Source organism: Etheostoma spectabile, chromosome 10 (assembly GCF_008692095.1).
Source record: "Etheostoma spectabile isolate EspeVRDwgs_2016 chromosome 10, UIUC_Espe_1.0, whole genome shotgun sequence".
Taxonomy (NCBI): Eukaryota; Metazoa; Chordata; class Actinopteri; order Perciformes; family Percidae; genus Etheostoma; species Etheostoma spectabile.
In genome coordinates, this window is record NC_045742.1 from 30,054,474 (window position 1) to 30,065,832 (window position 11,359).

An 11,359-nucleotide genomic window follows, 5' to 3' on the forward strand; every position below is an offset into this window, starting at 1 on the left:
CAACACATTGCTGTGATGATGCAGATGCAACTTGTCTTTTATTGTCTCTCCGGCACCATTGTGAAACAACTCTTTTTTGAGACATGTATCGCTGTCTGAGCGTCTTCTATTTACTCTGCAGGACGTCCCACAACTTGTCCAAACCTTTGTTGGCCAATTCCTTAACGAGTTCCTGATAAATAATGGAATTTCTTGGATTTTTGCTATCTAAAATAGCCATTGTATTTTGCTCGTAAAGTAAATTAAAAAACTCTCTTGTCTCCTCGTCCGTCCACTTCCATCTGTCTTTGTTGACACCCTCCATCTGTGCAAACAGAGTGGAAATACTGGGCGGAAATTAACTCAAACGTCTTCTTCTTTGTTTTGTGGGGGGTTGCAACCATAAAATTACCTAAAACTCAATTGCAATATATTTATTTATTTATAATTTATAATTTATTCGACACATAATGGTTCCACCAGCGTTTATTGCATAAGCCGTATATTGATCAAGATAAAATCCGATGAGACGTAATTCCTTTGAGGTGATATTCATGAAATTCCATCCAATTTTACTGTTTCCATAAGGCATTTTTCATTCAATATCACTTAATTGGGATAAAAACATATGGATGGAAACATTGGACGTTCATCAGGGTGATGCTGGGTAACCTGGGACTTTCCAACATGCTAATATTTCCTGATTGACTCTCCCCACTACCCCCACCCACCCCCTCCCTCAGCCTCATCCTACATGCAGCTGGATGGTGAGAACCAGTGTCTGAAGGCGGCACAGGACTGCGGCCTGTACGAGAAGTGTGGTTCTCTGCGATCAGAGTACGTGCTGGCCTGCACCAAACGGGCTCCCGGGACCAACCGGTGCAACCAGCACAAGTGCCACCGGGCCCTGCGGCGCTTCCTGGAGCGGGTGCCTGAGGAGTACAGCCTGGGAGTCCTGTTCTGCCCCTGCACCAACACCCTGTGTGGGGAGAGGAGGAGGAAAACCATTGTCCCGTCCTGCTCCTACCAGGAGATGGAAGGGCTGCAACCCAACTGCCTCCACCAGCAGAGCTTCTGCCGCCGGGACGACCTCTGCAGGTTAGACATGCAGCTGGGTTTTAATCATAAAATCAAATAGGCTTTAAATGACACAGGGCGATTTGATTGCATAGTTAACTTACAGCTGACAGGAAAGGTACGGAACATTTTTTGCACAGTATGTGTCTATGTTTCTCCATACATAAACAGAAGAACATACATATTAAAAATGAATATAAAATTAACAATAAATACAGAAAAACAAATATATACATACAAATAACTGTTGCATAAGAAAAAATAAGGCTGGTTTGAGTGCAACATATGCAAAGAATATAAAGTATATGCAATGTGCAGATTTAAGGTCCAGGATGAAGGTTAGTGCAAGTGTAGTGATGAGGGATGGGGGGGGGGATTCAAACAGTTTGTGTCCAGGGTGAGAAGCATGTTAGTGGCTAATTGATCACCCACAGTTCCGCCTCATATAATAATAATAATAATAATAATAATAAATAATAATAATAATAATAATAATAATAATAATAATAATAATAATAATAATAATAATAATGTATACTTTAAGAGGAAATTAAAACAATTTACACTTGGTTGTTATTACACACATTACACACAAGCCTGAATTACACACACATGCTCAGTACCTATGCAGGCACTAAATGGAGAAATGTCAGAATGGGGGGGGCTGCCCATAGAAAGGTGCCGCAAGCAGTTGGGGGTTCGGTGCCTTGCTCAAGAGCCCCTTGGCAGTTCCCAGGAGGTGAACTGGCACCCGCGACCCTCCGGTTCCCAACCCAACTCCCTACTGCCACCCCATAGCTTTAGTAAAAGGAAGATCACATAGTTGATATCCTGTTTTTGGGTGGGGCAATAAGATATTTGATGTGGTTAACATCACCCAGCCACTGAACGCCTTTGACCATAGATACATGTTAAGAGAGTTTTGGATCAGGTGTGCGTGACTAAACTGTAACTGCAGTTCATCTCTGGTCACAGCAGTGTCTGCAGAACAGGCAGTGCTGGATACTTGAGGACACACTGGCTGAGGAAGAGCTACTTCAGGGGGCAAGCTAATGTTTCAGACCGGATGCACAAGAACAAATAGTTTAGAATAGATGTTACAGTCTACATTGTTATACAATAATTAAATCATAATATTTATAATTTTCCAACCCCATTTGTGGAGCAGTTTCATATCCCGTTTTTTCTCTCAATTTACTTTTCTTCTGTGAGTGGATTTATGGATTTATATCGCATGCAATGAAAAGACTTCACCCAAATTTCACTCTATTAAATGCTTGTATGACAGGATTTTTATGATGATGATTGGTAATGAAATCTACGCATATACGTACCCTAGTCTTATTTACATCATACATACATACATATATCAAGCAGAAAGTCATGATTAAAGGACAGAGAAAAGGCAAAATGTACAAGCACTAAAATGGGCCAGTACTTCTTCAGAAAACATTGGTGTTGGACTGAAACCCTGCAAAAACCCACATTTACACACACACACACACACACACACACGCAGACACACCCAACACACACACCCAGATGTCCTGCCCACTTCTTGTGTTTGATGTTGAGTTGCTGTCTGTGTCGTTGCCAGGTCCAGACTGGCTGATTTCCTCAATAACTGCCAGCCGTCTCCTGTGACGGGCAGCGGCTGCCTGAAAGACTCAGCAGGCCTGTGCCTCCGAGCCTACGCCGGACTCATTGGTACGGGATGCAAAGTGGGGGGGGATTGGTTGGAGGTTGTGTATTTCATATTTTGTGTATTTGGACCGGCAGGCTGACTCAAGCTAGATTTTGTTTCACGTTTTGTTGCTGTAAGACACGTCATGGGCATGCTGATAAAGAGACGTACTCAAATGAAGGAAAAAACAATGAAGTTAGGGGTAAAATTAAAATGTGCATCATGTGTGACAGCTGCATGAACCCAACAGCAAAAGAAAGGTTAAATATAATTGGCGTAGAGTGGATGGGTGGAAGGATAGATGGCTGGAACAGAGGAGTGATGGGTGGAGAGGCAGAAAGAGTGTGAGCGAGGTGATCACACAGAGAAGAAGAGGAGGAAAAGAAGATGCAAGATAGATGCAAGATAGACGCATGGCCGCTGATAAGAGATGTGGCTGGAGAGGCACTGAGTGGCTTCCTGCTCGCTCTGACAATGATGGATGACTTCTCTATCAGGATCTTTAAATACATATTTACAAAAGGGTAGCTGCCAGAGGTAATCAAATGAATGAAATGTAAATACAGTGAAACGTTTTCCTGACAGAAAAACCACTGATAGGATTTCTTTTTTTTTGGCGCCCTACAGGTGAGTTTTTGGCGTCTCTGTTTGCGTACGGACTAAACTATTGAGATCAAACATGTAAATATGTGAGCTACTCATCTCCCCACTTGGAAAAAAAGTATTTGCTAAAATGTGGAACTGTTTTTTAAAGACGTAAAAGTAGAGTGTTTTGTGAGTGCGTCACACTCAGCATTGGTGTTTGCTACCTCAGCTTCATCCAGGCCTCAACGTATTGTCCACATTTGGGCATTCTGCCTCTTAAAGTTGCCAGGTTGGCACTGAGCAGAAAAACACCAAAATGTCCCTTCAGCTCCCCGAGGAAAAGTCAGAGTCTGCATCATGTTTTTCTACAGGCTGTGTTTCTGCTTTTTTTGAATCCTCTGTTGGTTTTCATGCCGTAAAGCTAGCTGATTGCCTTCCAAATTGCTCAAAGTAAAAAGTAAAGTAGTAGCTAGGAGAGGAGCCAAATTTGTTCCTGGACATTGTGTTATTGTCTCTGAAATACTGTGATAAAATGAACGCATAAGTAAAGCCCTGAGGTCCTTTGACTTGTCCGACGCTAACGTGCCCGCTCTGACCTTCTGACCCACAGGTACCATCATGACACCCAACTACATCAGCAACGGCTCTGCAGACGTGTCGCTGTGGTGTAACTGTGAAGGTAGCGGCAACCAGTGGCAGGACTGTCTGAGACTGCAGCGCATGTTCACCCACAACAGCTGCCTGCGTGAGTGCAAAAGGCTACACCTCTGCTACAACTCTGCTACACCTCTGCTACACCTCTGCTACACGTCTGCTACACCTCCGCCACAACTCTGCTACACCTCCGCCACAACTCTGCCACACCTCCGCTACAACTCCGCTACAACTCCATTTCACCTCTTCTACACTTCTGCTACACCTCAGTTACACCTCTGCTACAACTCTGCCACACCTCCGCTACAACTCCGCTACAACTCCATTCACCTCTTCTACACTTCTGCTACACCTCAGTTACATCTCTGCTACACCCCTGCTACACTTCCGCTACACCTCTGCTACACCTCCGCCACAACTCTGCCACACCTCCGCTACAACTCCGCTACACCTCCATTACACCTCTCCTACACTTCTGCTACACCTCAGTTACACCTCTGCTACACTTCTGCTACACCTCTGCTACACCTCTGCTACACTTCTGTTACACCTCTGCTACACTTCTGCTACACTTCTGTTACACCTCTGCTACACTTCCGTTACACCTCTGCTACACCTCCGCCACAACTCTGCCACACCTCCGCTACAACTCCGCTACACCTCCATTACACCTCTCCTACACTTCTGCTACACCTCAGTTACACCTCTGCTACACTTCTGCAACACCTCTGCTACACCTCTGCTACACCTCTGCTACACTTCTGTTACACCTCTGCTACACTTCTGCTACACTTCTGTTACACCTCTGCTACACTTCCGTTACACCTCTGCTACACCTCTGCCACAACTCTGCTACACCTCTGTTACAGCTCTGCTACACCTCCGCTACACCTCCGCTACACCTCCATTACACTTCTGCTACACCTCCGCTACACCTCCATTACACTTCTGCACACCTCGCTACATCTCTGCTACACTTCCAGTACACTTCTGCTACACCTCCGTTACACCTCTGCTACACTTCCGTTACACCTCTGCTACTACACCTCCATTACACTTCGCTACACCCTGCCACAGTCTGACAATTTTTATATATTTACCCTGGCCCTTCAAAGTAATGATTCAGGGATCACAATTCATCAGATTTTAAGAACGGTTATAAGGTAAATTAGAAGATATTTACAGTTGATGTGTCCAGCAGAAAATTATAGTTTCATTGTTTTGCGCCAGCTAAACAATCCTGATTCCAACCTTTAATCTTCAAGCCTGGGTTAGCCCTGGACCCCAGGGGCCACCTAAGCCCTTTCGTTCATAGTGTGTCTGTTTGTTTGCGGTAAATGGATTGATTGCACATTTCTTTGGAGTAGCATTGCTATAATACAATACATCTGCATTAAATCAAACGACCACATAATCATGTATCCACGACCCGGGCCATGAAGTGTTTCAGAGAGGAAAGCTGGTGCTGTCTGAATCTAATTTAAATGCCATGTGGACTCTTCTATATGTGCACTGCGCTGGATGACACTTGTGGACATTGATTCACATAGACTGGGAGCGCTGGATCAAGAAGGGCCCTCGCTCATTTCTTTCATAGCTGTTTTTTATTGTTGAGTTATTAAAATGTCTGGTGGAAATCAGACATAAATAGCCACACGGTACTGAGGAGTTAACAAAAACTACAAAGTAAATGATTAGAAAGTGTAAGTGTTTGAGTCTTAGCAACAAAAGTATTAAACTTTTACCTTTCTTTGAATACCTCTCAACCCTACGGCTTGATTTGAAAGATGATCATTCCCCTAATAGGGGCTCCCTCCTAAAAGCCAATTTAACCTCTGGTAAAGCAAAAGCTAGATATAGAATGCTAGTATAGGATACTTTTCCTCTCGTCAATGATGAATGAGGAGTGTCTACCTTGTAACATGAATGTAATCATATGTGTTGGATTTCCCTGCAGACAACTCACGTCTCCTACACTGCTTCTCTCCTACGCTGTAAACATTGTCTTCCACTATTAATCTTGTGCGATATACAGAATAAACTAAGCACTGATACTTACCACATGAGCTTGCATCTGTTTGCTAACCTGATAGCTGACGTTAGCAATAAAATAGTACCAAAATAACATAAAACTATATTACTGGGGAAACCTCACAGACGCTAAATTCGCGTTCGCCCACCGTAGGAGTTGTAGCGCACTCGAATGGGAGGGTTGTAGAAAGTAATATTCAGTTAGATGGGAGAAATTCTTACACAATGTAACTTTAACCATTTCCTTATAAATCCACCGAGTTTAGAACGCCAACACAAAGAAAGAGGAAGGGGACGGACATCGGCCAAAATGAAGACATCCGTGAATTTTCTGCGGCACCTGGCAATCCGAAGTGGAACTTCCGGATATAGACTATGAAGATACTAAATCAAAGAGGTAACATTTTAGTTGAAGGTATCTACATAAGAGTGACACATTGTCATGATCTTGTCATAAACATTATAACAAGTGATGAATATAAATGACATAACGGTTAGTGTCTTTGGTTATGGTTAGAGTTATGGTTAGGGTTATGGTTAGGGTATGGTTAGAGTTATGGCTAGGGTTAGGGTTAGGGTTAGGGTTATGGTTAGGTTTGGTTAGGGTTATGGTTAGGGTTATGGTTAGAGTTATCTAGAGTTATGGTTAGAGTTATGGTTAGTTATGGTTAGGGTTTAGGTTAGAGTTATGGTTAGGGTTATGGTAAGGTTGGTTTATGTATCATGACTGTGTTCATGACAGTGTCTCATTCTTATGTAGAAAACTGACACATGAATCCTAACCATAATTTGTCGTGACAAAACGGAATGACTTACCAAAGAAGTGTTATGTCATAAACGTTTATGACTGTCCATAAGTTCATGACACGTTCACAACAGTGTCAGTCACTCTTATATGTTTACCTTCAAGTACAGTGTAACCTAAAGGAGAAACGCCATGGTAATCAGAGAGATTTAGAGCTGATGGTAGCTTTTTCCCCTTCCCATTCTTTATGCTAAGCTAAGCTAACCACATCTTGACTCCAGCACTGCAATCAACACACATGAGTCGTGAATCAATCTTCTCATCCACTCTTGTAAACAAAAATATAGAACATCTTTTAAGGACGTTTCCTATGGAATTACCTTATTTTTAATTTTGTGCAACCAATTTTTGGAATTATTATCCTGAAATGTAAATTATTTTGCTAACTATAAAATTGTGTGTTGGTTTCAATTCCTTCAATTTTATTTTAGTATCAAATAATACAACAGGCATCAAGTACACTTTACATATAGAGTGGGTCTACCCCCCGTTGCACAGTGGTAAGGAAACACTTCCTTTAAAGAGACCTCAACAGGACCAGGCTCTTGGTGGGTGGTGTCTGTCACTGCCGGTTGGGACACAGACACCTGATATAGTATATGGAGAAATAAGATTCATATTAATTATAGCAGTTGGTATCACAACCAAGATAAAGGTGCCACCCCGATCCATGGAAAATGTCATTGTGGTGACTTTCCCATGAGCCCTGTATGCGTTAGAAGCTTTACCTCAGAGCACCTTGGGATCATTTGGAATTGTGATCACATTTAAGGGAGACTGCATTTGATAGGGAACTATCATCTAAACATGAGGGGATTTTGGATATCTTTTGTATCACTCCAGAAATCAGAAAATACAGCCATACAATAAGAAACTTTCTGCATTTGGTATGTAATATATGTGTAAATCAGGCTGTGAATGACATCTGAACAAAGCCATATGTGTTTCATAGGGAAATATTTCAACTAACATATATCAGCATGAACTTCCCCAGGTAACATACAAAATATTTTGTATTACAAGTTTCCTTAATTGTATGTTTATAGTTTGCAATAACGCATCATCTATGCTAACTTTTGGTGAATTTAGGAGAAAATCTACACATAAAAATAGACAGCATGTGATAAGATAATATGTTTTCTTTCCACCAGTCTGAGAATGTTTCATGGAAATAAGAGCCCAAAACCTTTAAATTAAAAAATGATGTTTTTGCCTGTCCCATCTGCTCTTAAAAGACAAACAACCAGCACTGCTATCCACATAAGCCCTGTTTTAAATAATGTATCTGAGGACCAGCATTCTGAAGCAGAATGAATGTGTCACCATCAAAGATACTCTGAGGAACAGCTCAAAAGGAAGAAATGAAGACATGTATTGGACAGAATGTCTCTGAATGTGTCTCGGTGGGGGCTTCTTGCAGCGCTGTTCCCTGCATGAACCCAACTCTACATCTTTATATGTAGGCTACATGCTTCAGCCTCAGCAATCACACCAGCCTGACAGTGTGTATCTGCAGCTTCATGTAGAGCCCTCCAGCTGTCACTCAATCGCAGCTGCTGTCAATACGGCTGTCGATACACACTGATCTGTATGTCAAAACACTAAAGCGTGGATCGAGTGCTCATGCACTTCCCATAAAGCTCGCCGTTTCTCAAGCTGCCGACAGCTCAACATAAAGCGCCAAATAGATATGTAGGTTTACGCCCACTAATGCAGACGCACTCTCTCACACACACACACACACACACACAACCCACACAGAGCAGTGATGGGGCTGTGTTTCGTCTGCAGTAACTCTATCAGCTGATGGGGAGCCCCGCTCCCTGCCGGCAGACATCACCCCACCCCCCCTGCTCCCAGGCCCTCCCGCTGGTTCAGGAGAGAGCTGCTGAGCAACAACCACCTGCCTGAACACAACAACATCGTGTACACGCTCACCCCTCCGCACTTTAAATTACCTTCGACTTTTATCCCCCGGCCTTTTCTATTACTTTGCTTTGGGCTCATCTTGTCACGTCACACAGCGTGCTGTTTATTTATTGTGTTGGTTTTATCTCATCGCTGGCGCTTTTGTCTGTTTCGCTGTTACCGTTACTGTTCACTTTGGTTTGTGACAACCGATGGAGATTACAGATATTCTTTATTTGCTACACTCTTTCAAATTGTAAAATGTCTATTAAATGTATTCCATTAATATACCTCATTTCCTCTGTCCCCCAATTAAGGATATTGTTATTTTGATCTCACAGGTTTTAAAATTGATTTGCTCAGCTCAAGGGAGTTTTTCAAATTTAAAAAAATGAATTTGGGCAAAAAACTGGGAAATCTTTTGAGGGAAGTTACAGTTTGAAAAGAGTGAAATTGTATTTTTCAATGATGAGTGGAGTACTAGTTTTGATTGACCAGCGGTCATTGACATCCTCATGAGGAGATCAAACCTCACATCATAGAAAAAACACAATAGCGAGTCAGCAGAGAAGCAGGAGTTTCAGACAATTGAAAAGCGTTCAAAAGATTCTTCAGAGGGTTCCATCCAACAGGAGCAGTGGTTTCAGGTCCAGATGGGGACCTCGTCAATGCCGCTTTTCAAAACTAAAAACAGCTGTAACCTGGTAATAGAAATATAACAAGTTTTTCTCATCGTCACACTCTTTCAACAGCTGATAGAAGACCCTGGTCATCCAAACACACACTGTTTGCCGCACTGATATTTACTTGACACACTTAACATTTTACAATCAGGGCCCGAATCACCTCAGAGACCTGGTAAAAACTGAGGATTCTGTTTCATAGCGCTTAATTAAAGCCCTGTTCACACGGCAACGCTTGCGGTGAAAACGGCAACATATTTAATAGGATGCGTTTGCAAAAATGCAAAAACGGGAAAACCCCCATCCAGAGTGAAAAGCTTCAAGAGTAGAACACGCTAAAGTCAATTAAGTAAATACATACAGAATGAATTTTAAATCTAAATATAGAATGATTACTCGCCCATGGCCACTCGCTGTTGGGTATCCACAGCCTTCTTTAATTGGTCCTGAAGGCTTTCAGCTTTGATGATATCTGACTTTTACAGATAGCGTCTTCCTCGTGGTGATATGACTCCCTCCCGTCGAAGGATCTGCTGAAGAATTCGGCCCATATATCTATATATTTTGACTGGCAGGACTCCCACTCCACGCCCTGTTGTGCCTTTGTAGCGCAAAGGTTCTACACAGGCTCACGGACTTGTTGTGTTGTGTGCGGAGCTTCACACGATACACCTAGCCGCCAGGTGTGCATACTACATTCAACTTTACACACTTTTGCACGCAGATTTCCCCCCCCCCAAAACGCTTGTCTAAACCCAGAATAAAATGAGAACGCAACGCCACTTTTGCGTTTTCCTTCAGATCATTTCCATCTAATCATAGCCTAATGTCAGTAACAACATGACATTGCATACATCCTAACTGTTTTCCGTCAGCATATGTAACTCTTTAGAGTTGACATTCAGAAAGAGCATATGACTCTCCACAACAGAGTAACACTGCCAATACAATAGGCATGATTATGGTCAATGAAAGTGACTGCAGAACCCCCACAACAACTTTTATTAAGAATTATTAGATAGTTGCATGCCATTCAATGCATGCTTCATTTTTGTCTTTGACTAAGTCTAACGAGACCTTTGCTCTCTGTCCATGGTGCTGAAAAAACAGATCTCTTTATTGTTCTGCGTTGCACCCAAACATCAGGCGTCGTGAATGTAAGTGAGAGCTATGTGTCTGTTGTTAAATCATAGTAGTGTCCTGGACGCCTTGTCATCGGCCCACCTGGGCAGCTGGCTTCACCACCCCCCCCACAGGCCCCAGCGGCCACAGCTGGTTGGTCTGCAGCATCGTAGCCCTGCCTCATTAGCACGTTAGGTTTATTTATCCTGCACATCACTTTATTTATTAAGTTTCTTTACTGACCGTTTAACGTTAACGTTAACTTTATTTAATATTGTATGTGAAGTATTCTTTGCAAAACAAGATATACCACCGCTGCGTCCAAGCTTAGCGTCGTCAAGATGATGCGATTGGTTTCAAGAAATTCAACAACAAAAAAAAGTTTTTATTTTTCCTATCCCAGTGTATCTGGAAGTAGCCATCCTCTCTGCAACGATGTAGCTTGTTGAGTAGAGTACAGAGGGGAATAAATCAGATGCACAGCTTCGCAGTCTGAAAACCTCTATATGTTTTTTATTACACATCCTTTTCAGATCGACCATTTTAGGTTTGAAAAGTTTCCATTCTCAATCAATCAATCTATCAATCAATCCATCATCATCAATCAATCAATCAATTAATCATGAAGATGACAATCAATCCTAAAAACCTTATTTCGTAAAGTTATTGTAACACACTGTGCTTCATACAAAACGACATAATTAAAACTTTGTTCATGAAACGAATAAAATGCACTGTATTGAACATGCACGCACAGAACCGCCACAAACCCACCAACACACACAAACCACACACACACACACAACACACACCCCCAACCACACAACGATT

General features: G+C 42.3%; 1 protein-coding gene across 1 annotated transcript in view; it reads left to right on the forward strand.

The window, feature by feature from the left end:
* Positions 1 to 11,359, forward strand: part of gfra3 (GDNF family receptor alpha 3) — a 50,700-nt gene that overhangs the window by 27,178 nt on the left and 12,163 nt on the right. Inside the window, exons 4-6 of the mRNA XM_032528164.1 lie at positions 723 to 1,077; positions 2,654 to 2,763; positions 3,936 to 4,070. Of these exons, the coding sequence (XP_032384055.1) occupies positions 723 to 1,077; positions 2,654 to 2,763; positions 3,936 to 4,070 (600 nt within the window). The remainder of the gene's footprint in view (positions 1 to 722; positions 1,078 to 2,653; positions 2,764 to 3,935; positions 4,071 to 11,359) is intronic.